This window comes from Delphinapterus leucas, chromosome 13 (assembly GCF_059928025.1).
Source record: "Delphinapterus leucas isolate spDelLeu-1000000601 "Yukka" chromosome 13, BTC_Dleu_Yukka2, whole genome shotgun sequence".
In the NCBI taxonomy this organism is placed as follows: domain Eukaryota; kingdom Metazoa; phylum Chordata; class Mammalia; order Artiodactyla; family Monodontidae; genus Delphinapterus; species Delphinapterus leucas.
In genome coordinates, this window is record NC_143141.1 from 62,829,203 (window position 1) to 62,855,114 (window position 25,912).

The 25,912-nt window shown below is 41.4% G+C and overlaps 1 protein-coding gene and 1 long non-coding RNA gene across 3 annotated transcripts in view; one reads left to right on the plus strand and one right to left on the minus strand.

Annotated features, from left to right (window-relative positions):
• LOC111174850 (uncharacterized) overlaps window positions 1–20,779 on the minus strand; it is a 72,693-nt gene extending 51,914 nt beyond the window's left edge. Inside the window, exons 1-2 of the long non-coding RNA XR_002644577.3 lie at window positions 20,491–20,779; window positions 11,718–11,881 (exon numbers count right to left, since the gene is read on the minus strand). This is a non-coding gene — a long non-coding RNA (uncharacterized LOC111174850). The remainder of the gene's footprint in view (window positions 1–11,717; window positions 11,882–20,490) is intronic.
• Window positions 20,780–20,871: 92 nt separating this feature from the next.
• The window catches only part of MAP4K3 (mitogen-activated protein kinase kinase kinase kinase 3), a 190,618-nt gene continuing 185,577 nt past the window's right edge, over window positions 20,872–25,912 (plus strand). The window contains exon 1 of one of the 2 annotated variants that reach the window (XM_022574007.3): window positions 20,872–21,219. In XM_022574007.3, the coding sequence (XP_022429715.1) occupies window positions 21,124–21,219 (96 nt within the window). In that variant the 5' untranslated portion in view covers window positions 20,872–21,123. The remainder of the gene's footprint in view (window positions 21,220–25,912) is intronic. The other variant, XM_022574008.3, reaches the window with a different exon arrangement.

A 25,912-nucleotide genomic window follows, 5' to 3' on the forward strand; every position in this document is an offset into this window, starting at 1 on the left:
GGCTCAGTAGTTGTGGCTCACAGGCTCTAGAGCACAGGCTCAGTAGCTGTGGTGCACAGGCTTAGTTGCTCTGCAGTATGTGGGATCTTCCTGGACCAGGGATCAAACCCGTGTCGCCTGCATTGGCAGGTAGATTCTTAACCACTGAGCCACCAGGGGAGTCTCTACCTGCCTATCTTTTGTTTTATTGCTTCATTTTCTCAGAGACCTAGGCTGAAACAAGGGATGCTATTTAAACCTCAGTATTCTTCCTGCTACTCACTGGGATAAGGCCAGTCTCAACGCCTTCCTAGACTACAGCTGTTTGCCATCTAGCCATCCTATCTCGATTGTTACCCCTCTCCAATTCTTTCTCCACACTTTAGCCAAAGGGAAATTCCAAAAGCACAAATCTGATCAGCTCACCCCTGCTTTCCCTTTGCCTTCAGAGATAAAGTCTAACCTTTTTAATGAGGCTGAGAAGGCCAACAAGATTTAATTTGAGCTCCCTTGTCTGGTTTGATTCTCTTAACACTCCCTTATCCCTCAGCTCTGTATTTGATGCACCAGCAAGAGAAAAGTACTTGCAGTCTCCACCAGCAACCCAATGGTTTCTTGACTCTGTGCCTTTTAAATATTTCCTCAGATTAAAATGTATTGAACTGCTTCCTTGTCCATCTCTCTCATTTGAATATGAGCATCTTAGGAACAGAGACATTTCCTTGTTCTTACACTAGGCACTCAATAAATATTAAATGAAAGCGTGAATATGAAAGCGTGGAAAGGATTTATGGCCTGTTACATGCTTATTTATCAGCAAGGGCCACTGCACATGGGAAAATGTTCAACCTCGCTATTAAAAAGGTGCTCTGAAACAAGGAGATAATTGTATCTTTTTTACTTAGAAATTGGCAGAGCTACTAACAATAATATTTGAGGCTAGCAAGGGGATGGTGAAATGAGCACCCTGATACACTGCGAATATCCGTAAGGCATTCTGGCAATATATGACAAGTCTTAAGATGCTTAAGCCATGTACCCTAATAATTGCACATCTAGAAATCTATCCTGTATAACCAGAGAGAGAAGTAAAATTTATGTGCAGAGGTATTCATCACTGTATGTTTTTCTATTATACTTGCACTCTTAAATTGTCCATATATTCTAAATTGGGTCTGTTACAATTTAAAGATCAGCAAAACGTTAGTAAAATGCTGACAAGGTTAGAGTTGGGAGCCAGCCTACAGGATAGCCTAATGATTCTTGCCTCCTGGTATTCACACGCTGTGTGGTTCCCTCTCACGTTGTTCCAGAAGTAATGTCATCACTTCTGCCGTGCAACTTTCATGATAAGGTTATAAAAGACTCTACAGCATCCAAGTTAGCCTTTCTCTCAGATCACAGGCTCTTGGGGAAGGCCAGCTGCCATGTCTCTCTCTATGGGGAGACACATGTGGCAAGACGTTGAGGCCTCTTTTTTTTTTTTGGCTACACTGTGTAGTTTGTGGGATCTTAGTTCCCTGACCAGGGATTGAACCCGGGCCCCCTGCAGTGGAGTCCTAACCACTGGACCACCAGGGAAGTCCCCATTGTGGCCTCTTGATAAAAACACATAAGTAAACTTGGAAGCAGACCCTCCAGCCTAAGTCAAGCCTTCAGGTGACTGCAGCCCCAGCTGCCACTTGACTGCAAGCTTATGAGAGACCCTGAGCCAGAACCACATGGTTAAGCTCCGCCTGGATTCTTGGTCTAGAGAAGCTATGAGATAACAAATGTGTATGGTTTTAAGCTGCTGAATTTTTTTTTTTTTTTTTTGCGGTATGCAGGCCTCTCACTGTTGTGGCCTCTCCTGTTGCGGAGCACAGGCTCCGGACGCGCAGGCCCAGCGGCCATGGCTCACGGGCCCAGCCGCTCCGCGGCATGTGGTATCTTCCCGGACCGGGGCACGAACCCATGTCCCCTGCATCTGCAGGCGGATTCTTAACCACTGCGCCACCAGGGAAGCCCTAAGCTGCTGAATTTTGAGTAGGATGATCAACTGTCCAGGTTTCACCAGGACTGAGGGGTTTCCTGGGATATGGGACTTTCAGGGCTAAAACCAGGGAGGTCCTGCGCAAACTGGGACAGTTGGTTACACTAGTATTTTTAAATACAACTTTATTCAGATATAATTAACATACCATAAGTCACCTGTTGAAAGTTCAATGGTTTTAGTATATTTGGAGATGTGCAACCATCACCGTAATCCAATTTTAGAACCTTATAAAGAAATCCTGAAAAAAAAAAAGAAATCCTGTACTCTTTAGCTATTATCCCCCAGTCTCCCAACTCCCCCCAGACCTAGGCAAACCAGTAATCTACTTTCTGTTTGTAGACATCCTAGTTTTGAATAATTTATTATACAGCAGTAGATAATTACTATAGGGTTATGGATAATGGGATAAAGGATGCTTGCTTTTGCATTAGTCCCTTACCTTACACTTTACTGAATTTTGCAAATTTTTTACAATAAGCATATTTTCACTTAACATAAGAGAAAAAGTAGTAGTATTCTGATTTACCGAAAATATGATGTATGATTTCATGGAACTGCTGTTTGGGCCCACCCAGTATCCTTCTACTCCCTGTTCTTCTAGTAACAACACTACCCCTCTTCCTTAAAGAAGAGCCTTTCTCCAATTCCAGGTTGTTCTGATTTGGTTGCCAAAGGACAAGGTGGATACTTGACTCAGGCCAGAATAATCAGATTTTCTCTCCCAATAATTTGAATCTTGAGTAGAGGCACAGGGGGAAAGAAGGTATTTAAAACTAGTCATCAGGAGGCAGAATCCTAGAGAATTTGTTGGGGAACTTCTGTTTCTGAAATCTCTGTAACCTTTCTGGTTCCTCTTCTTTCCTCTTGGGTATTCAGTAATTCCTTTGATTCTGTAAGTTACTCCTGTATGACTCTGTAAGTCTCTTTTTTATTTAAGCTAGTTTCTGTTGCTTGCAACAAAAGAACTCTAACTGATCCAAATAATAGAGAAAATATTTCTGTTGCGCTGGGGCGGGGGGGGGGGAGGGTGGCGGTTATCCCCTCACCCCCCAAAAAATATCCATAAATCTATCACTCCAACAGAAAAGTTTTTAATTTTTTCATATTACCCATTGGTTCATTTTCACATAGTTAGAATCATGGTGTACCTATCATCTTATATTTTTCTACCTAACGCTGTACCTGCAAAAACTTATAGTGTTTCTACGAAGTCTATTCATCATTTTAAATGTATGTTATCATCTTGTACTGGTATATAATAATTTATTAAATCTTGATCCACTGGTTGGATATTTGGGTTGATTTTAGCTAGCAGACATATATTTAAAATGAACATTTTCACAGCAAGCTTTGTGCTTCTGTTGAATCATTCCTTTCCTTAGGATAAATTTACAAAATTGAAAAATGGATCTGCTATGGTGTTATCCTTGTTCCTTTCGTGCATTTGATGTGTTGTTTTGTAAAGTGAAAGGTGCTTTTGTACTACAAGTAATTTTCTATTTTGAATGTTTACATTTCCATTTATAAGATATTCTTAGATTGGGCAAATTCAGATAAATAGAATTTACTTAGTTCAAAATCTACATTATGACAGTTATACAAGTATTCATGTGATTGTAACTATTTAAATACACCTTTTATTGAATATAAAATACATAAATAAAAATGGCACAGATCATAAGGGTAGAATCTCAATGAATTTTCACAAAGTGAACACACCCATATATAACCAGTACGAATATCAAAAAGCGCTACTGGCACTCTAGAAGCCCCTTTATGCTCCCACCCAATTATAACCTTCTGTCAGATAACCACAATCCTGATGTCTATTACCATAATTTAATCTCTTCTGTTTTTGAACTTTAAATAAATGCAGCCTTTTGTGTATGGTTTCCTTCACTCAACATTATGTTTATAAGCTTCATCCATGTGTAGCAGTAGTTCATTCATTCTCATTCTGTGTAGTATTGCATTGTGCAGATACACATCATTTATCTACTGTTGAATGGATATCTGGGTTGTTTGCAAATTTTGATTCCTACAAATAGGACTAATATTGTTGGGTCATGGGTTATGCACATATTCAGCTTTCTTAGAAACTGCCAAATAGTTTCCCAAAGTGGTACCAATTTATATTCTCACCAGCTGTGTAGGAGAGTTCCAGCTGCTTCACATCTTCTGGTTCTGTGCTTTTTCACATGTTTGTTGGGCACTTGGATATTCTCTTTTTGAAGTACCTGTTCAAATCTTTGACCAATTTTGGGGGGGGGATCAACTTTATTGAGATATGATTTTCATACAATGAAATTCACCAATTTTAAGAGTACAAGCCTATGAATTTTACAATGTATTCTATAATGTCATCATCATCATGCTCATGATATAGTTCCCTTCTGTCCTTTGAAGTCAGTTTCCTTCCCCACCCCATGACTAGCAACACTGACATGTGTCCTGTCACTATACCTTTGTCTTTACTATAATTTCATATAAATGGAATCATACAGAAAGGAATCTTTTGTGTCTGGCTTCTTTCAATGAGAATAATGTTTTTGAAATTCTATCCATGACATTTTATGTATCAGTAGTTCATCAGGGGTTTTTTTTAAGTGCTAAATAGTATTCCAGTGTATAGATATGCCACAGTTTGTTTATCCATTCACCTGTTGATGGGACGTTTTGTTGTTTCCAGATTTGGGCCATTATGAATAAAGTTGTGATGAACATTCAAGTACATATGTTTGTGAATACACGTTTTCATTTCTCTTAGGTAGATATATCAGAATGCGATTGCTGGGTCCTACGGTAAATATGTGTTTAACTTTATAAAAAAATTATCCAATTTTTCCAAAATGTCCATATCATTTACATTCCTACCAGAAGTATATCAGTGTTACAGTTGCTCCACGTCTTTGCCAACACTTGGTACTGTCAGTGTTGTTAATGTTAACCCTTCTAGTGGGTGTGTACTGGTATCTCATTGTGGTCTTAATTCCATTTCCTCGATGACTGATGATGTTGAGCATCTTTTCACATGCTTATTGCCGTTCATAAAATATTTATTCAAATCTTTTGCCCATGTCATAAACTGAGTTCTTCTACTTTAATTATGAGTTCTTACTGAACTGTAAGCATTCTTTTGTATTCTTGATACAAGTCCTTTATCAGGTATATTTAATAAATATTGTCTTCCAGTATGTGGTTTGAATTTTCATTTTCATAACAGTGACTGTACTTTTCTATAAGTTTGAACTTATTTCAAAATAAAAGACTACCAAAAAGAGAAGAAATTACTAGTTTGCTAAGAGTTTTAAATCATGAATGGATATTGAATTTTATGAAATTCCTTTTCCGTATCTATAACGATGATCATATACATTTTATTTTATTTATTTTTATTTATTATTTTAGATTTTATTTATTTATTTATTTATTTTTGGCTGCGTTGGGTCTTTGTTGCTGTGTGGGCTTTCTCTAGTTGCAGTGAGCAGGGGCTACTCTTTGTTGAGGTGTGCGGGCTTCTCACTGCAGTGGCTTCTCTAGTTGTGGGGCGTGGGCTCTAGGCGTGCAGGCCTCAATAGTTGCAGCACACGGGCTCAGTGGTTGTGGTTTGTAAGCTCTAGAACGCAGGCTCAGTAGTTGTGGTGCATGGGCTTAGTTGCTCCGCAGCACGTGGGATCTTCCCTGACCAAGGATCGAACCCGTGTATCCTGCACTGGCAGACAGATTCTTAACCACTGCACCACCAGTGGAGTCCCTACATTTTATTTTATTAATTTGGTAAATAATAAGACTATCAATGTTAAACCAACCTAGAATGCTTGAAAGAAACACACATTTTATATATTATATATTACTGGATTTGTTTTGCTGATATTTAATTTAGAATTTTTTTCATCTCTGATAAGAGAGAGACTGGTCTATAGTTTTCTTTTCTTATAATGGCCTTAGGTTTGGGGATCAACATTTTATTGGCCTCATAAAATGAACTGGTATTTTTGTATTCTCTGAAAGAGTCTGTGCACTATTGTTGTCCTTTCTTCCTTAAATATTTGGAAGAATTTAATGGTGAAGTCATAAGAATCTGGAGATTTAGTGTGTGAAGATTTTTAATCACTATTCAGTTTCTTTAGTAGATATAGAACTATTCAGGCGTTCTTTCTTTCTTGTTTCTTATTTTTTTGGTGTCACTTTTTATATGTTGGGTTGTCTAGAAATTTCCCATTTCATCTAAATTTTAAAACTTACTGACTTTAAGTTGTCTAAAATAGTTTTACTTCAGGTTTGTGGTATCTGTAGGATCCACAGTGATGTCCCCCTTTTCAAGCCTGATAGAGAATATGTATCCTATTTGGGGTTTTTTGTTTCTGCTTTGTATGTGTGACCAGTCTTGCTAGGGATTGGTCAGTTTTACTATTTCTTTTCATTGACTCTTCTCTACTGTACATTTATTTTCATTAATTTTTTTCTCTTCACTTTACTGTTCCTTTCTTTATACTTTTACTATTCCTTTCTTTATACTTTCTTCAGGTTTAACTGTTCTTTTCTAGGTTTTTGAGATGGATACTTAGGTAATTCTTGTTTAACACTATAAATTTCAGCCTTTAAAATTATAAATTTCTCACTAAAGGCAGTTTTAGCTACACCTTAAAATTTTTGATGTCATATTTTCATAATGATTTGGTTCAAAATATTTTCTAATTTCTACTGTGTTTTTTTTCTTTGACTGATGAATTACTTAGAAATACATTGCTTAGGTTGTATGTGTTGGGGAATTTTGCAGTTGTTGGGTGCAATATTCCATATATATCCATCATGTCAATTTTGTAAGTCATGTTGTTTAAATGTTTTGTCTCCTGTTCTATCAGTTCCTGAGAGACGAGTTAAAAGCTCCTACTGTGATTGTAGATTTGTCTATTTCTCCTTGAAATTTTGACAATTTTTTTTTTTGCTTTATGTATTTTGTACTATATTGCTAGTTGTGTGCAAAATTAGAGTTGTTTTATCTTCTAGATGGGTTAATATTTTTATTATTGTTAAATATCACACTTTGTTTCTAATAATGCTTCTATCTTTAAAGTCTACTTTATATGTTATTTATAGCTATACAAGCTTTCTTTGGGCTAGTGTTTGCATAAAATGTCTTTCTATCCTTTTACTTTTAACTATTCTGTGTCATAATTTTAGATTATTACTCTTGTATCTTTTGTACAAAGCACATATATTTTTAAAACCAGTATGAAAATCTTTGTTCTTTTTTTTTTTTTTTTTGCGGTACACGGGCCTCTCACTGTTGTGGCCTCTCCCGTTGTGCAGCACAGGCTCCGGACGCACAGGCTCAGTGGCCATGGCTCACGGGCCCAGCTGCTCCACGGCATGTGGGATCTTCCCGGACCGGGGCACGAACCCATATCCCCAGCATCAGCAGGCGGACTCTCAACCACTGCGCCACCAGGGAAGCCCAATCTTTGTTCCTTAATAGAATATTGTGCCATTTATATTTATGGTAATTAATGACATATTGGGGTTAATAGTTAACATCTTACTATTTTGGTTTCTATTTATTCCACTTGTTACTTGCTCCTTCTTATCATTTTTCTTGCCTTCCTTTGGCTTAATTGAGTGTTTTCTTTATTATTATTCTGTATTCTCTCTTTTACTATTTATATAATATATTGTTTATACATACTTTTACTATTCTTAATAGTAACCCTAGAGTTTACAACATGTACCCTTGACTTGTTTAAGCTTAGTATAAGTTAATACTTTTACTACTGTTTTTTTTTTGTTTTTTGCGGTACATGGGCCTCTCACTGTTGTGGCCTCTCCCATTGCGGAGCACAGGCTCCGGACGCAGAGGCTCCGCGGCCATGGCTCACGAGCCCAGCTGCTCCGTGGCATGTGGGATCTTCCTGGACCGGGGCACGAACCTGTGTCCCCTGCATCGGCAGGCGGACTCGCAACCACTGCGCCACCAGGGAAGCCCTACTACTGTTTTAAAAATAAATTTATTTATTTATTTTTGGCTGTGTTGGGTCTTCGTTGCTGCATGCGGGCTTTCTATAGTTGCGGCAAGCAGGGGCTACTCTCTGTTGTGGTGTGCGGGCTTCTCATTGTGGTGGCTTCTCTTGTTGAGGAGCATGGGCTCTAGGCACATGGGCTTCAGTAGTTGTGGCTCATGGGCTCTAGAGCGCAGACTCAGTAGTTGTGGCGCAGGGGCTTAGTTGCTCTGCGGCATGTGGGATCTTCCTGGACCAGAGCTCAAACCTGTGTCCCATGCAGTGGCAGGCAGATTCTTAACCACTGCGCTACCGGGGAAGTCCATACTTTTACTACTTCTGAGACAACATATCCTTGCTGGCATCCCCGTGGAGGTCTAAACCATTCTGATATGTTATTTGGAAGTGGACATGGGTCTTCACCATTTATGGAAACTGACTCTTGTCTGGTTCTCTCCTCCTTCTGGGCTCAGGAGATCCAAATTCTCCTGAAGTCAAGCCATTCCCATTTTCTTAGAACCCTTCTCCTTCCAGATAACTGAGTCTTCTGTCGCCCAAATCACCACATTTAGAAAATCACCACATTTTAACCTTCCCTCTAGAGAAGAGAAGGGAAAAGTACTTCTTGTCTTTCCATGGCAAGCCCAGAGACAAGAAAACAAGATGTGATTTCTTTTTTTTTTTTTTTGCGGTACACGGGCCTCTCACTGTTGTGGCCTCTCCCGTTGCGGAGCACAGGCTCTGGACGCGCAGGCTCAGCGGCCGTGGCTCACGGGCCCAGCCGCTCCGCGGCATGTGGGATCTTCCCAGACCGGGGCACGAACCCGTGTCCCCTGCATCGGCAGGCGGACTCTCAACCACTGCGCCACCAGGGAAGCCCAAGATGTGATTTCTTAATCAACTGCCACACCTATTAATATTATTTCGATTTTGTGGCCTTGACTTAGAATGTAACCATAATTAATCACACGATTTCCATGGGAAATCAATTCCAAGTTATAAACACTTTTCTTTTAGGGAACTTTGAGAACCCAATATATTCATTGGATATATTCTCTTTATAACAGCATTTTTCTTGCTTCTCTTTAAGGAAAGGAAAAATTGCAGAGAGCAGTGATAAGATACATCATTAATATAAAAATACTCTGGTCACTGCTTTAAGGCTTTGCTTCAACATTAATGCCCACAAATGAGGTGAACATGAGGGAATATATTATCTCTTACCAAACGGCAAGATATTTTCTTCGCCAGGACACAAATGACATAGAGAGAGAGGTGGTAATAATTTTAAAGATATAACCTCCCTGAGGTACACTGTAGAGTTAAGAATACCATCATAAATACAGATGTAGGTAAGGTTTAATTTAAGGAACTGTATTTTGGGTATTGTAGCACTTAGGCCAAAGAACCATGAGACAGTGGCCTGGTTTAATAAAACATCACAAAGGTCCATTAGGAAAACTCACCAGGGACAAAATGGGGGTAGTTTTGAAATAGACCATAGGAGCTGCTGCTTCTGCTAAAAGTAACCACACTGATTCCTAAATTTATCTCATTCTGTGATAACCGACTTTTCATTCTGAGGAGAGACAATGCAGTCCAGACCTCTTACCATTTCCTATGCTCATCAGCTTTCCTCCTGGGCCTAGTACAGACTCACCTTTCACTCTGAGGTGTTAGGTGAGGTGGTTGCCTCAAATACAAGCACTTTTTACAAGATAGACTAAGGGTAAATTGAACTCAAAGTAAATTTTTTTTTCTCCAAAATCCTTCCCTGATTCCATAGGTGGAAAACCTTTTGTTTTTTAGTTTCATCGGAACACCATTCCCATGTCTGGTCTAATAAATACTGGAATGAAGGCAGAATGATAACAAGGTACATTTGTGTGTGATTATGCAACATATCATGAGAGGAAATATTTTTCAAAATAATTTGTAGGGGCTTCCCTGGTGGTGCAGTGGTTAGGAGCCTGCCTGCCAATGCAGGGGACACAGGTTCGAGCCCTGGTCCAGGAAGATCCCACATGTCGCGGAGCAACTAAGCCCGTGAGCCACAACTACTGAGCCTGCACTCTAGAGTCTGCGAGCCACAACTACTGAGCCTGCAAGCCACAACTACTGAAGCCCATGCACCTAGAGCCCGTGCTCTGCAACAAAAGAAGCCACCGCAGTGAGAAGCCCACACACCACAATGAAGAGTAGTCCCCACTCACTGCAACTAGAGAAAACCCGCGTAGCAACGAAGACCCAGTGCAGCCAAAAATAAATAAATTTACATAAAAAAAATAAATCATTTGTACGTTTGGCCTAGGAGTGTCTGAAAACTGGAAATAACTATAAAACAATTCAATAGTCATAAAATGAATTTTTAAAACCTGCTTTTCCCCATAAGAGATTATCCACATTTAATCATTCAAGAGCTGATTATCCAGAATGTGTAATATACAAATCCATTATTTCTTCTTTTCCCTTCTGCTGCCTGATTTTTGGTCATTTCACAGCTCATTAGTATTCTCTCTCTTGGAAAATAAAGGCAAATGTAGCACAAACTAGTATTTTCAACTTTCTATGTAAAGGTTTTGTAGGAAGGGTTATGGTTTATATATCACTTTTCTTTAATAAGTATCTGGTTAGGCTCTACTGGGCACTGGTGAAGAATTAAAGACATTTAAGACATTGTCTCTTACAATTGGAGAAACAAGGTTTACGTGCAAAGTCAAATATTAATGTAAGACAATATATATTTAAACAACAGTATGAAAGAATCTGGTCATAAATACATAGTGTACAAGAGAGCTTTATAGATCTATCATGGTTTTGAAAAGGGAGAGCAATAGTTTGAACTGACAAGATGGTCACAGAAATTCTCAGTAAGGTAGTGAGACTTGAGCTAGGTATCAAAGAATGGACGGAATTTTAGCATGGGCAAAAGAAAAAAAAAGAAAATTCTGCACAAAGTAAAAAACACAAGAAAATCCCAGAATTCCAGGGTTCAAGGACCACAGATACTTTTAAATGGAATAGTCTAAGCATACAGAGTATAGAAAATAATATAACAACTTCTTTTGTCTTTCCCACCCAGCTTTGTCACATATTTACTTTTTGCCATATTTGCTTTAGACCCACGTCTTTGTTTTTAAATACAGATTTGGCTAAAGGCTTCTACATACTCTATCATTATCCTGCTTTCTCAGCAGAGGTAACAACTATCCTGAATTTGGTAATTTATCATAACCATGAATATTTTAAAATGTTATTACAAACGGAAATATGCAGTATTGTTTGATGTGTTTAAAGTTATGTAAACAGTAGCATACTTTATGTATCTTCTGCCACTTGGTTTTATTCACTCAATATTCTATTAGTTGAGATTTATGCATATTCTAATTCTAGTTCTAGTTCATTTATTTTAACTATAATATTGTATTCCACTGTGTGATCATACACCAATTTACTTATCCATTCTCAGGTTGATGAACATTTAGGTTGTTTCCAATTATTTTCCTGTTATAGACAATGCTTCAATGAACAGTCATTTACATGTCTCTTTATGCACTTGAGGGAGAGTTTCATTTATACATGTAGAAATGGAATTGTTAGATTGTAAGGGCATCTTTAGCTTTGAGAATGAAAAATTGCCTTCCAACGTGGTTGTACCAGTTTATTCTCCTCCCCACAGTATAAGAGATTTCCCATTTCTTCCTTACCTTTGCAACTCTGATGACTACATCATAGGCATGGAACTGGAGAGTACCCCGGAGTCAGTTCTTGCTATAAACTAGCACTCTGTGTCGGTGACGCTCAGCTTTGGATCACACCATGAACCTGCCCAGCCCCAGCTAAGACGGGATATCAAACCTCTGGGAGAGAACTGGAGAAGAGCAAAGAAAGGACTGGTTGAGTGGCTGAGGATTGGGAGCACATTTTATCCATTTTTGCAACCCCAATATCTAATATAACCTGAAACTCAGTAATCAAAGCTCAGTAGATGTTCAACTGACTGAAACTAATTATAAACCCTGATCTGTTTCTGATTTTCACTCCTCTAAGCTTCAATTTCCCCATCTGTAAACTAAGGACGATAATAAATGAAGGAGTCTTTCCAAAGATAAAATGAGACATAAATATGAAAATATTTATAAATGCTAAAAAGTAATGCAAATTAAGTTATAAAAGATTTGAAAGCTGCTTCTGTGTCGTGACTCCTTACATATAACCAGATAATATTTTAGCAGTTCGAAAGTATTGGCAAATTTCTCATTGGCATTCTTCTTTTAACCTTAATTAATCCTGGGATCCCACCTACCTCAGACTCTGCTCAGGATCACATATAAAGATACATTGCAATCTTAAAAAGGTATTCCAATCCTTACTTGCAGCTGTCAAAGAGCACCTATGAGGAACCCATTCATGGTTACAGAGCCACGCTTGAGTTCCATTCTATTCTCTCTAGTCCTAAAACACAAACTCTTTCTCTAGGACCCAGTTTATTGGGCTCTTGGTTATTTTCTCCCTTCTCTCTTTCTTCCAACACCTGAAAGGTTGATTTAGCTCCTTTCTGGCTAAATTATTCCCTTTGTCTTCCTCCTTCCCCACCATCACGTCTCCACTGTCCTTTCCTTAAATTCCACGTCACAAATATATCAAGCAAAGACAGGCTGGAAAACACTGCCTGGGGAAGAATGGATACATATTCATATCTTAATAAATTATCCCACAGCATAAATTCTTGTTATGAAAGGTACATTATTTTCACTTTAAATGTTTAAAAAACAAGGCCCAGAAACATTTTCTATTCCTTTTAAGTGGCCTTCATTAAAAAAAAAAATTGCTCACCATTGCTCTACACTCTCAGACTCTCACTTAGAGATCTCATTATTCTACCGTCTTTATTTGTATGACTTAAATTTACACGTGATGATCTAATTTCCTCTTGCACTTTCTAAATCTGTCACTATCTTTGCAATGGCTTCTCCTTAATGCCCTTTCATCTTCTCAAACATAATATGCCTAAAAGTGAGCTCACATTCATTCCAAATTTAGCCTCCCCCCGAGACTTCCATATTTCCATCATTGGCATTTTAAGAAGCATGTTTCTTGGCCAAGTGTGGTATATCAGAAGAAGAGAATGGGGCCAGAGAGACAAATTAAGAGGCTTGTACCTCGTAGCAAAAACCAGACTGCACTCAGATTTGCAGACATGGTGTTTTGGATTTATTTGGAAGGACCAAAGAGGGCTCTCTTTAGATCAGAGGTAAGCCCTAAATATTGGCATCAGCAGTGTAAGAGTGTTATACTTTCAGGTATTGAAAGTTCATACAAACATTTTCAGATATTGATGCCCACTTAATGGTATTGATGTTGAGACAGAGAGAGAATGCCTGTACAGCTCCACACTTATGCTTGAAAAGGACTATTCACAAATTTCATATAAGAGCTTAGCCATTTGTAAATGAAATACAAAGCAGCAGGGAAATTTTCATGAGTTTCCTTCCTTTTACTCCTTTTACAATGAGAACAATTATTCCATCAACACCTTTAAACTATTTCTGATGGCATCGGGTACTCAGCTGGGAAAGTTTATACTACCAGATGAGTCCTAATTTAAACATAATTTTTAAAAGAAGTATCTTAAGTAACCCAGATGATCAGATTCCAGACTGAAGCTTTGGCTCTAATGCTGAGAAGAGGCCCTGATCCAGTTGGGCTTTGCCATGAGCTCAGACCCAGGATGACCTATTTCCTGGGGCAGAGATCTGGGTCAGTTTAAGAAATGAGTCACCTTCACATCTGCCTTGAGCTATGAGCAGAGGGTAAGGAATAACAAAAAACTCCTGGTACATGTTATTTCAATTACTTAACTGGGGTTTTATTTCTGTTGTTATTTTTGTTTTTGTTTTGTCTGTTTTGATCAAGAAAAACTCCAGTCCAGGTTTAAACCAAATTCACGGATTTTTTTCTCCAAAGAGATGAACTTTTTAGATCTATGAGCAGATTGCTTTCCTAGAGGTTTTGTTGAGGGCAGGGGCTGGACTCCTCCTAAGGGAGTAATAGCAACCAGAATAAAGCTTCTAAAGAACAGGCCAGTAGGATAGCACTCTGGGCAGTAATCTACCCTGGAAACACAGTGTATGTAACTGCATTTGTTCTGGGTCAACTCGATCCAATTTGGCCCAACCGTGGCCTCACTCTGTATTTGGGAACTAGAGGATAGGGCAATACCCTTTAACTGAGGGCACCTAAGGGGACTTTTAGGCTAGATGTTATATGAAAGGGAACCAGGGAAACACTGTGCTCTGACTTATCAGGGGATAAAAGGTGAATATAACTAGGATTTTTATTGGTAGATTATCTCAGCATCTCTTGATCTCTCACCCAGACTGTATTCAGCCTGCCCTTCTTTACAATCCTTTAGTATTTTGCCTATGTTTCACAGAGCCTACACCCATCAAGGATTAGTTGGGTCTAAAAAGATATCAATTCCCTACAGTGCAGGCCCAAGAGCACCCCCTTGAAATTCTGGCTTCTCAAGAAGATAGGAGGTTCTTGTCTATAGAGACAAGGTTCTTGTCTAACTTGTTTGTCTTTGCAAGATCTCACCTGATAGCAACACGGGGTAGGTATACTCTATGCCCTGTTTTGTTGGTGTGTTTTATCTGCTTGGTGATGAGAAGACGCTATTTGATCTGATAAACTGTTAGCAGGAATTTTACAGTAGGATCTATGAGATCAAGTTCTTGTCCCTGGCACTTTATGGCAATGGGTGTTCAAGAACACCTCTGATGATCTGATTCAGAGGGGAGCAAATACATTTTTTGGAGATGTTACTTGATGGAGACTCAGGGGCCAGTTGTAGTTGAGGATTATATAATTATAGATTATAATCTGATCCCCTGGAGTTGGGCAGCACAGTGGCCCTGAGTTTGTTGCCAACTATAAAAAGCTGAATCTAAGTTTGGGCTACGATATAGTGTTGAGATAATAGGTAGTTATAGTTTTCCTGTAGTCAATACTGACAAGACTACACGTGGAATACTGAGCTCAATGCTTAGTGCCAGAGTTTAGAAAGATATTAATACATTACATGTGTCCATATGAGGGGGGTCCAGATGAAATGTATGAATATCATGATGTATGAGAAAGGCTGAAGGGGATCTGGGAGGATATAACTAAGAGGACACACACTAGCAGGAGAGGAACTATGAACATCAATAGTTAGGTCAGCACTGACCTCCGTGATGACAAAGCTAATGATACTTTTTTTTTTTTTTCGGTATGTGGGCCTCTCACTGCTTTGGCCTCTCCCGTTGTGGAGCACAGGCTCCGGACGTGCAGGCCCAGCGGCCATGGCTCACGGGCCCAGCCGCTCCGCGGCATGTGGGATCCTCCTGGACCGGGGCATGAACCTGTGTCCCCCGCATCGGCAGGCGGACTCTCAACCACTGGGCCACCAGGGAAGCCCTAATGATACTTTTATATCTCCCTCCTCAGTCTCTCTTTGGCATTTAACACACTTGCTCATTCTCTTCTTAAAATTCCCTCCTTCTTTGCTTCACTGATATTAATTGTACTAATTCTGTAGATGGTAAAATTGAATTAGAAGTGCAAGAGACTTATCTGTGGAAATACCTGGAAGGATGAAGAAGAATGGCGGAATAAGCGGGACGAGTCTCAGACTGCAGAGCAGCTCTGAGAAAGGCTCAGTGAGGCCACTGAGGAGCTCAGAGCAAAGACTGCTCATTAGACGATACTGCATTACATATTCTCCCATCTTGTCTCCAGTCTTGCCATCTGCCTTCAATTCATTCTCCACCTGCAGCTAGCAGAACGTTTCTAAGGCACAAGTAAGATCATGCCACTCCTGTGCTGATAACCCATCAATAGCCCCCTTGTGTTCTCAAAAATCCAAATTATTTAACACAATTTACATGCCCCTTAATGTACTGGTCCCCATTTACCACTCTAGCCTCATCTGTTATTCACCCCAAACAGAACTACTTTCACTTCTTTGAATGTAAACTTTCTACCCTCAGTATGGAATATACCTTCTTGCCTGGCTAATTCTCTAACTTGTCTTTTAAGTCTCAGCTTAGAGTTTCCTTCCTCTGCGAAGACTTCCATAACCTGCAAAGACTAGATTCGTTGCCCTCTTATGTGATCCCGGAAACTACATAATAAAGGGCAGGTGGAATCTTGGTTGTGCATCTACAGAGGGCAGTGAAATATCACTTGGGTACTAAATATTGGAAATGTAATGAAAGGGACAATGTTTATATATCAGGACTTCTCTCAGGGAATATACTATATTAAATAGAAAGGAATTCTATGATAAATAGTTTGGTGTGGGTGATAGTTTTCCAATGGGACATGATAGGCAAACATTTTCAATCTAGTCACTACCTTCACCCCCCAGCCCAACTCTAGGCATATGGAAATGTTGATGTCAGTATGGCTGGGAGCAGTACTGATGGCGGGGCAGGGATGTTATAATGCTTGGGGACAGTCCCATGCAAGCAAGGACTACCCAAAATGCTAATGAAACCTCCACTGAGAAACACTGTGCTAGGACGTATGCAAGTCTGGAAGCAGAGCTGAATTGCTCAGAATAACAGAGAGGAAGCTGAGAGCTGACACCTGAGGACTTCCATCTCCACCCACTCCCCATGCAGGGTTCCACCTCATCTGTAAATAAATGTCGAGTACATGCTTTCAAAAATATCCATTTACTATCTTAAAAAAATTAAGAAATTCATTTAAAGAAATTAAAAATATATATATAGGTTGAAAAAGAACCAAATTATTAGCCCAAGTGGCATCTAGTATCTTCTTCTTGCTTTGCTTCTCTGCACCTCCGTACTTATCTCACTGTCAAGAAATTATATGAGAACTTGTCTGTAGCCCCAACTTGAGTTCAGGGACCTACTGCATTGCCAGAACCTAATATATGTTTGGCACCTAACAGATGCTCAACAAACATTTCTGAACTATGGCTCTCCAAATTTAAAAATTAGCCCCAAAATTTCAACCCTAATTTTTATTAGTGATAAATGTAAAATTTATCACTTATTTCACATTTCTATTTGAGCACCTCTAATTTAACAGATACAAAACAGAATCATCTATTTTGATCCAGTGTTATAACCCTCCCCCAAATAACCCCAGTTCCTCTTATTATGGCAAATGCTATTACCTTTTAGGGATCTTCCCAATTGTCTGAGCCAGAAACCTGCTTGTCATCCATGTCACTGTCCGCTTCCTCACCATCCAATTATTTCCTAGTTTCCTTCCCTTTTTTCCATCCTAGGCCTCCCTTGCCTTAATTCAAGGTCTCTTATGTTATTGCATTTGCTTCCTAAATCATATCTCCATCCCCATCCTCATAACTGTCAGCCTTTAAAACATTCTAAAATGTACTCAAAATAACAGTAATTAATACTTTGTGGGATTACTGTGGTGCCAGGTACCGCTGACTTTTACAGGTATTTTCTTTTCGACTCTTCATAATAGCCCCAGTTTGAAATAACTTCCCAAGGTTGTTCAGTAAGGAGACAGAGACAAGATCTGAACCCAGGTAGCCAGGCTCAGAACTGTGTTAGGCTAGGTTATATAACCTCCTGGAACTTTCTGCCATATTGTTTCACAGACATGTCTGAGTCTGATTCTCCTTCCCTGGCAGATGTAATGAGTCTTTTCTGAGTGAAGTCTGGCTCAGTATTCCTTTCCCAGAGCTGGTGGTATACTGAAAATGTGAATGGTGGCTATATGGTCAATAAACCAAAGAAGTGGATCCAGTGGGTTATTAGACAAGAGGTCCTGAAGATGAAACTGAAAGCTGGGGTGAAGACCAAGGAATTTTAAAGCCACAGATGCACGAGGGATGGGCTAACAGAAAGGTGGTCTGGATATGGTGGCAACTGCTACTGTCCATCTTAGCCTTACGTGCTCCCTACTGTGTGATGCTTATGTGGCTGGATGCTTTAAGGACCTGGGGCTAAGTGGTCAGCCTGGAGTATACCACCTCCCCCGTTTGTCTGGCAAATTCTGACATAGTTTTCAAAATTTACTTTAGCATCATTCCTACATCTTCCTGTCTACATTTAGGTCCCTCCTTTGTTTTTCTCACACTGTTTTATGAGACTGCAAATTCCTTGAGGTCAGGCACCCTGGTTTTTCTTCTTTGTACTCTACACCACTAGAATCTAATAATCACTGACTCCAATTGAGTAACAGGGAGGCAGATTTTGGCTTAGCATAAGAGAAATTTTTTAAAGTATACTTTAACTACAGACTAGTGGCTAAGAGCTTGGCCTTTGTGTCTTACTACCTCTATTCAAATTTCAGCTTTCTGTATTACCTTGAGTAGCTTAATCTGTCTGTGCCTCAAAAAATGGAGATAATAATATCTATGTCATCAAGTTGTTGTGAGAATTAAATGAGATAATACATGGAAAGTACTTGGCTCAGTTCCTGGCACCCTGTAGGCACTTGGTAATTTTAGATATTTTTTTTATTATTGTTATGATTATTCACTAGCATTATCTTATACTGAACCAGGGTACTTCGGAAGCAGTGAGTTCCCTTTTACTGAAGGTATTCAAGCAGCAGTAAATCCAGGAGAGATGCTGTAGAAGCAGTTTAGGACTTCTAAGGATGCTTCTAATCATAGAAGAGGGAAGTTATTTCTCTGATTCAAAGAAAGTGTGATCATTAGTGTTACTTCTAGTGAAGCTGAGGAGTGTTAGAATAGAAAAACAGACATCAGATTTGGCTGTATGTATGTATTACCCACAGCAAAATATTTTATTCTTTGTTGATTGCAAAAGCCCTTTTATTTATGTTGTAACCCATACGGCAAATCAGGCCCTTACATGCAAATCCATGTCTTTTCAAAAGGACTAGCTTGGCCTTGCCAAAATGGAACAAACAAAACTTTAAAGACTGTTTCAGCCCTACTGAAATGTCTTTTCCCTTTGAAAGAAGTCTATTAGTGATGCAAATGCAAAGTTATCTGCACAGAAGATAATCCTCGCAAACAAAACAGTGAAACCATTAGAACGTTCTTGTGCAGCATTCAATCCTGAGAATTTGGCTTTCCAGCATTAAAAAGGCAGAAAAAGAGAGCAGAACTGGTTCCTATTTGAGATCGTTTATTAGGTCTGCTTATCTGAACCCTGGGCTAATTATCCTCATGTTTGGCTTAAGGAGGCCAAACAATTCTCCAAAAGTGGACAGGCTGAAGGAAGGCTTGCCTCTGGGCAAGTGCCTTAAACAGGCAAAAAACAGGGTCCTTATCCATGGAATAATATTTATAGTCAGGAGTTTAATTCTCAAGATACCAGAGTCTTTTAAGGTCGATCCATCTAGAAGGAACCCAATGATAAGCATTCATAGGGCAGCAGTAATATGCTCCTAGTACTGATGCTTTAAAATAATTAAAAACTAGATAATTGAAAGTCTACTTGTATAGGTGAAGAGATGGTCATTTTCCAACATCTTTTAGTCAACAGATAGGGCAAATAACTTCTTTGAGAATTTAGTAAACATGCAATCTTACTGTAGGCAAAGAGATGGAAAAGATAAAAATGTACGAGGCAGTTAACTGTAAATAGTTCGCTTGACTATTATTTGATTATACTTATTTTATATTTAACAAGTTTGATAAGACCTAGTTTTTCGGGGAGCCACGAGGCCTTAGGGAATATTAACGGTCAGAAGGTGTGGTGCCTAAGGGTACTAGGAAACAGCTTCTGAAGCAAAACTCCAAAGCGGTATTGCCGAAGTGGTCATCACCTACCTACTTGATTAAAGCTTTTGGCAATGCCTACTGGGCAGTTTATTGAAAACAGAAAATTAGGCCTCCATACCCACAGGCTTTCCTGGACAGATAATAAGAGTTGAAGCTGGTGTCCACAAGGTTTGCAATCTGGGTCTGAAGCAGGGTGGGGCTTTGGGTAGTTAAGCTGTAGAGCGTGCGGACCATCACAGGTTGACATTTCAGGTATGGGAATGGATCTCGTCCACGCTCCACTCTTCACCCCCACCCCACCTCTCCTTTGCGAGGTTGCTAGACAGCTTGCTGGTCCCCTCCCCCGTCTTTGATAATCCAGACGCCTCTGGTGAAGGTCAAGCACTGCTTTAGTTCTGGCCTCTGGCTGCCTCCCACGCCCTCCACGCGGAAGGGCTGGCGGCCGTTTGGCGTGTTTTTCCTCCAGAGCTTCCCACGGCCTACCCACTCCACACGCCTCCCTGGCCGCCCTCCTGACCCGTCCTTTTTTGCACCCTGTCAGGTCAACTCAAAGGGCCCGAGTGTCAGGGGTCGCAGCAAGCACAGCTCACTTTTTTCAGGGGATTTCCTCAGGACAACAACCCCTTCCCCGCAATCCCAGAAAGTCTGTGGGACTCGACTGTGTCCTATGTATAGTTGCTTCTAAAAAAAAAAGTTCGGGACACGGGCCGTCTTGCAAATTAAAACTATACTACCTGCTTAGGATGGGGACCTGATGCGGCGACGTCAGACTTTGTCCCTGGGTAACTGAGAAGCGAATAGGAGCTCCTTTCTGCCTGCCCCCCCTCCGCGGTCCCGGGGTGCAGGCGAGCCTTTTCTGGCACGGCACAGCGGCGGTCACGCGCGGGGAAGCCGCGGCCGTTTTGGCCGAATAGGGCCCGGGGACCGGGCCTCGTCAGGCAAGCGCGGGGAGCCGGAGCGCGCAAGGGGAGGGCCGCGCGCGGGGCCAGGGAGCGCTCCCTCCGGGCTCGCAGCTGCGCAGTCGGGCGGGAGCCGGGAAAGGGGAGGAGGGTGGAGGAGCCGGAGTAAGGGGAGGGGGAGGAGCAGCGAAGGCGGAAGCCATGTTGGAGTTTCACCCCGAGCGAGGGGCTGCGAGCGTCCTCGGCTCCGTGTGGGTGTGACCCGGGTTCGGCGCCGCGGCGGGCTGCGGGGGGCGGGGACGGTTAGGCCGGTCGTCGTCGTCCGCGGCGGCGGCCGCAGCGTGGAGCCGGGCGATTGTGACCGCCGGGGGAGCAGGGGGCCCGCCGCGGCTCCCACTCTCCGTGTGGCCCCCTGAGCGCCCCCCCTCCCCTGCCCGGGAGGGAGGCTGGGGGCACCCGGGGCCCGCCATGAACCCCTGCTTCGATCTGTCCCGCCGGAACCCTCAGGAGGACTTCGAGCTGATTCAGCGCATCGGCAGCGGCACCTACGGCGACGTCTACAAGGTGAGGGCGAGGGGCCGCGCGCCGCTGAGGCCGTGGGGCGCTGACCCGCCGCGGGGAGGGCGAGGGGCCCCAGCGAGTCGGGGCGCCCGAGTCCGCGCTGCCTGTCGGCGAAGGACGCTGGCGCCCGGGAGCGGTGGGCGAGGAGGAGCGGCGGGTGCCCAGGGCTCCGCGACCGTGCAGAGAACAAAGGGCCAAACGTTTAATCCCGAGACCCCCGGGTCCTTACCTGAGCCTCCCCCGGACGCGCATTTCCCGGGAAGCGCTGAATGGCGGCGGCAACTCCGCTCCTCACCGCGCGGAGAGGGTCTGCGCGTTTGTTGCATTGGCAGGGTCAGTGCGACGAGCCGGACAGCAGGGGTTTGGCTTATGTCAAACCTGCATGCTCTCACGGACCTGGGATTGTTCGCGGTGGGTTGGCAACTGCTGCCCACCAGGCCCGGCGATAGTCATTTCACTGGGCAGCGTCCATCGACAGCCCCTCAACCTTAAGCCTCCTAGCATCCGCATACCAGTTTCTTTTAATTTTCCAAGTAATGACTTTCTTTTGTAAAAGAGATCTGGTTAGCATGACTTCTTTCTTCCTTCTTCCCCTCCTCCCTTTCTCCCTTTCTTTCTTTTCTTTCTTTCTTTCCCTCCCTTCTTTCCTTCTTTTTTTCTTTCGAAAGAGCAACTTTTTCTCCAACTCGAATTGGACCGTGATGCCTTATTAAACTTGTTTTTGTCAGTGACACATAGGATTCAGCTTTTTAATATATATATACATATAAGTGAATTGAATACTTAGGAAAGGTACTGGTTTGGCAAGGTTAGAATTCAAAGCCCATTAGTAGCATAGCATTCCTGTTGTAGAGGGACCACTTCTAAATGTGGCAGATAAATCATGCTCCTCTGGCCAGCTCAACTCTTGGCCTCACAGAGACTGCCAAGAAGAGCAGGCCTGTGCCAAATGTGGCAGCAGTCTTGATTTGGTTGTGTATCTTCTTACTGGTAACTGAAGTGGAACTCCGCCTGTTTCACATAACACCTGAGGATGCACAAAGAAACTTAACTTTACTTTGGAAAGTTGAGTCTTAACTTTATTTTGCCCACCTTTAAGCAGTAGGTTTTTACTTTTACTTCACTTGTAATGCATATGGTAACTTAGATATTTAATACAGTGCAGCCAGTATTCTGCATTAGTCTTGTTTTGTGGATGATTTGCTTTCCATCATCAGTTATATCACCACTTTTCTCCATAGACAACACAGGTGTCTATGTTGTCACCTATGTGACACACCTACTGTGTATAAGGTACTGTGCATCTATCTAAGCACTTGGGTTGTAGCGCTAAAAGAGAGACATGTTCCCAAGTCTTACTTGTTTATATTTTTTGGACAAGAACAACATTAAACAACCGTTTAAATAATTATTTTATTGAGTTTTCTTTCGTGCTGCCGAGAGGAGAGGAGAGGATTAGGATTAGGGTTAGGAGAGCGTATAACAGGAGGACTTCATCTCCGCTGGGGAGTCAGAGGCAATGGGGAGAGGGAATTATGCCAGATAGAGGAAGCATGATCTGTGCAGGTTTGGAGGCACCAAAGAACAGGGTGAGGATTTGAAAGAAGGCCTATGTGGCCTCAGTAGCCGGAGAGGGAGGATGACCCTAGATCATGCAGGCCTCTTTGGTCTTGTAAGGAGGTGGGACTTCTCTTTAGGACAATAAGGAACCATTGCAGGGTTTTAAGTAGGAGAGTGAAATTAGACTTGGATTTTTACAAGCTTTCAAGCTTTACCTACTGCAGTGTGGGGAGTGGAGATGGGGGGGCAGAGGTAAAGAGCAGTTAGGAGGCCACTGTAAGCATAACCATTACGGTATTGTGCTTGGAATTTGTAGTGATTGTGAAAGTTGAAGTGAGTGAATCCAGGTAGCTTAGAGTTGGTTAAGGGAGTCTGGTTAGGGCTTCCCTGATGGCACAATGGTTAAGAATCCACCTGCCAATGCAGGGGACACAGGTTCAAGCCCTGGTCTGGGAAGATCCCACATGCTGGGGAGCAACTAAGCCCATGTGCCACAACTACTAAGCCTGCGCTCTAGAACCCGTGAGCCACAACTGCTGAGCCCGCGAGCCACAACTCCTGAAGCCCGTGCACCACAACTACTGAAGCCCGCGTGCCTAGAGCCCATGCTCCTCAACAAGAGAAGCCACCGCAATGCAAAGCCTGCGCACCACAACAAAGAGTAGCCCCCGCTCACCACAACTAGAGAAAGCCTGTGCACAGCAACGAAGACCCAACAGAGCCGCAAAATAATAATAATAATAAATAAATAAATTTTTTAAAAAGGGAGTCTGGTTATATTGAGATGAAAAGTTAACTGAAACTTTGCTAATGTGTCAGGCTTAGGTGGCAGTGTAGACAGTAAGTTCTTTTTCAGTTCTTTACAAGAATAATTGGCCATGTATTTACTATATTTAGAAAAAACAGCTGGTAGTTAAGCCACATGATTAAAACGTAAAAAAGTTAAGGCCTGTAATTTCCTAAGGACATCTAAGTGCAGTGCAGGTATAAGTTGATTAATCTTGTCATCTGTTTAAAATAATGATAATGGAAACTAACATTTATAGAGTGCTTATTACTTGCCAGGCACTGCTCGAAGACTTCTCCATGTATTACCTCAATCCTTACAATAGCCCAATGAAAGAGATGCTGTTATTAACTCCATTTTGCATCAGAAGAAAATAAGGCACAGGGAAGTTACAGTAACTTGCCAAAGTTCGTAGGTGGCAAAGCCAAAATGTGAACCAGTTTGCTCTAGCTACTGTGTCCTTAACCAGCATATGGGCAGATAATGTATTATCGAATTTCCAGTGGAGAAACGGAGGCACACACTTAGTTTAGCATGTTAGTTGCAGCCACACTCCGAGTTAGAGTGGATCTTTAGGTAGTAGTTAGAATACCTAACTCCTGCTGTGCAGCCAGGCCTCACTGTTTTTTAGAGTCTTCCAAGTGGACATCAGATAATAGATACTTGATCCCTGCCTGCCAGACTCTTCTAATATCAGGGGCCCAAAGCAGAGAAACTCTGTGTGGTTTTTGGCGTCATATCCCGTTTGCTGAATGACCCAAAGCTTAAACTATTTGTATTTTTGTCTGTATATAGTCATGTTCATGCTATAAAGATAACAGATTTTTTTGTATTTTGCTGTTTTCGATTTTCATTATTTTTACAAATGGTGTTGATTAGAGAGTAGTGCCTTAAAGAATTTTTTTCAAAAGCCGGTATATATAATTTGCTCCTTAATTTGTCAGTATTTAGGTGCTAAAAATGGAATGATCCAATTAAGTAAGTAAGTTAGAGGCCTAATTATTTATAGTCATTCTTAGAAGGTTGGTGTTATAAGGGATTTTTATTTTGAAAACTATATCCTATGCAGTGTAATAATATGCTTATTATATTTAAGGTGGCATGGTTTAGTTAAAAAGTACTGAGCTAGGATGTGGAAGATCTAGAATTTATTAGCTCTTTGGCCTTATAAAATCACTTAGCCTCTCAGAGCTGTTTTGTCGTGAAGATATTATTACCATCATATGCCCTTCTGTTTATGGTGTTGACTTGTTTCACTCAACAAATACGTTTTAATTTTTTTGAGGCCAAAAAAATGCAAATATACATTTCCTCTGCACTGTCTTAAAGTACATGAAAATATAGTTTAAAAAGAAAAGGCTTACATACTTTTAAATGTGCTGTAACTCTGGGCTTTGTCAGATGAAGTATCTGTAGCAGGAGTTACTCAGGGACTTGGGAGTTGACAGCTAGAAAGGGCTCTGGTTGAGCCGCAGGGGGCCCACGAAACCCTTGGAAATTTATAGGCTTAGTGTTGTATGTGTGTGTGTTTTTCTGGAGAGATGGCTTTTGGTATTCATTACATTCTCAAAGAGTTCCATGATCCCAAAAAAGAAGAGAATGAATGATCTATAGGTTTGTCACTTGAAAGCGATTACTTGGAGAAGCTTGGAGAAGTTAGGTCTTTGTATACCGTATCACATTATCAACATTTATCAACATTAGTATGATTTTCACATGCATTATGCTATTTTTTTTCTCAGGCAGTTTTCCAGTTTAATTTGTATTATTCCTACCCTTAGAGTCTTCATTTACGGATGTTTTTCTAGATTTATTGCTAGAGAGACGATACTAAAGCTAGAGGTAGGGTAAGGCAGGGTTGTTTTGAAGTACTGGTCTTCATGTGTTTCTCAGGGAGTATCTCATCTGGTCTTGTGGTGTTAGCTTTGCCCCTGTGAATGACTCCCAGATGCCTCCAGCTTGTGCCTTCTGAGTTCTAGCCCATTATCTCCAGCTGAGAAATGGAGACAAGGTCAAAAGCCCCAGTAGTGTCAGTTTGTTAAGGCTTGAAGCCTTGGAATCATCTTTTACTTCCAGACTGGACTTCATAAGCATATTCCAAACTGTGACCAGGGGGCTTCCTCGGCAGTCCAGTGGTTAGAACTCTGCACTTCCACTGCCGGGGGCACGGGTTCGATCCCTGGTCGGGGAACTAAGAAGATCCTGCATGCTGTGGGATGCAGCCAAACAAGCAAACGAAAAACTGTGACCAGGATGCTCCAGGGAAAGCAGCACTATGAGTGTATCAGAGACCGAGAAGTCCTATGGTAAAGAAACCTGGTAAACTTTGCTTAACCCAGCAAACTCCAA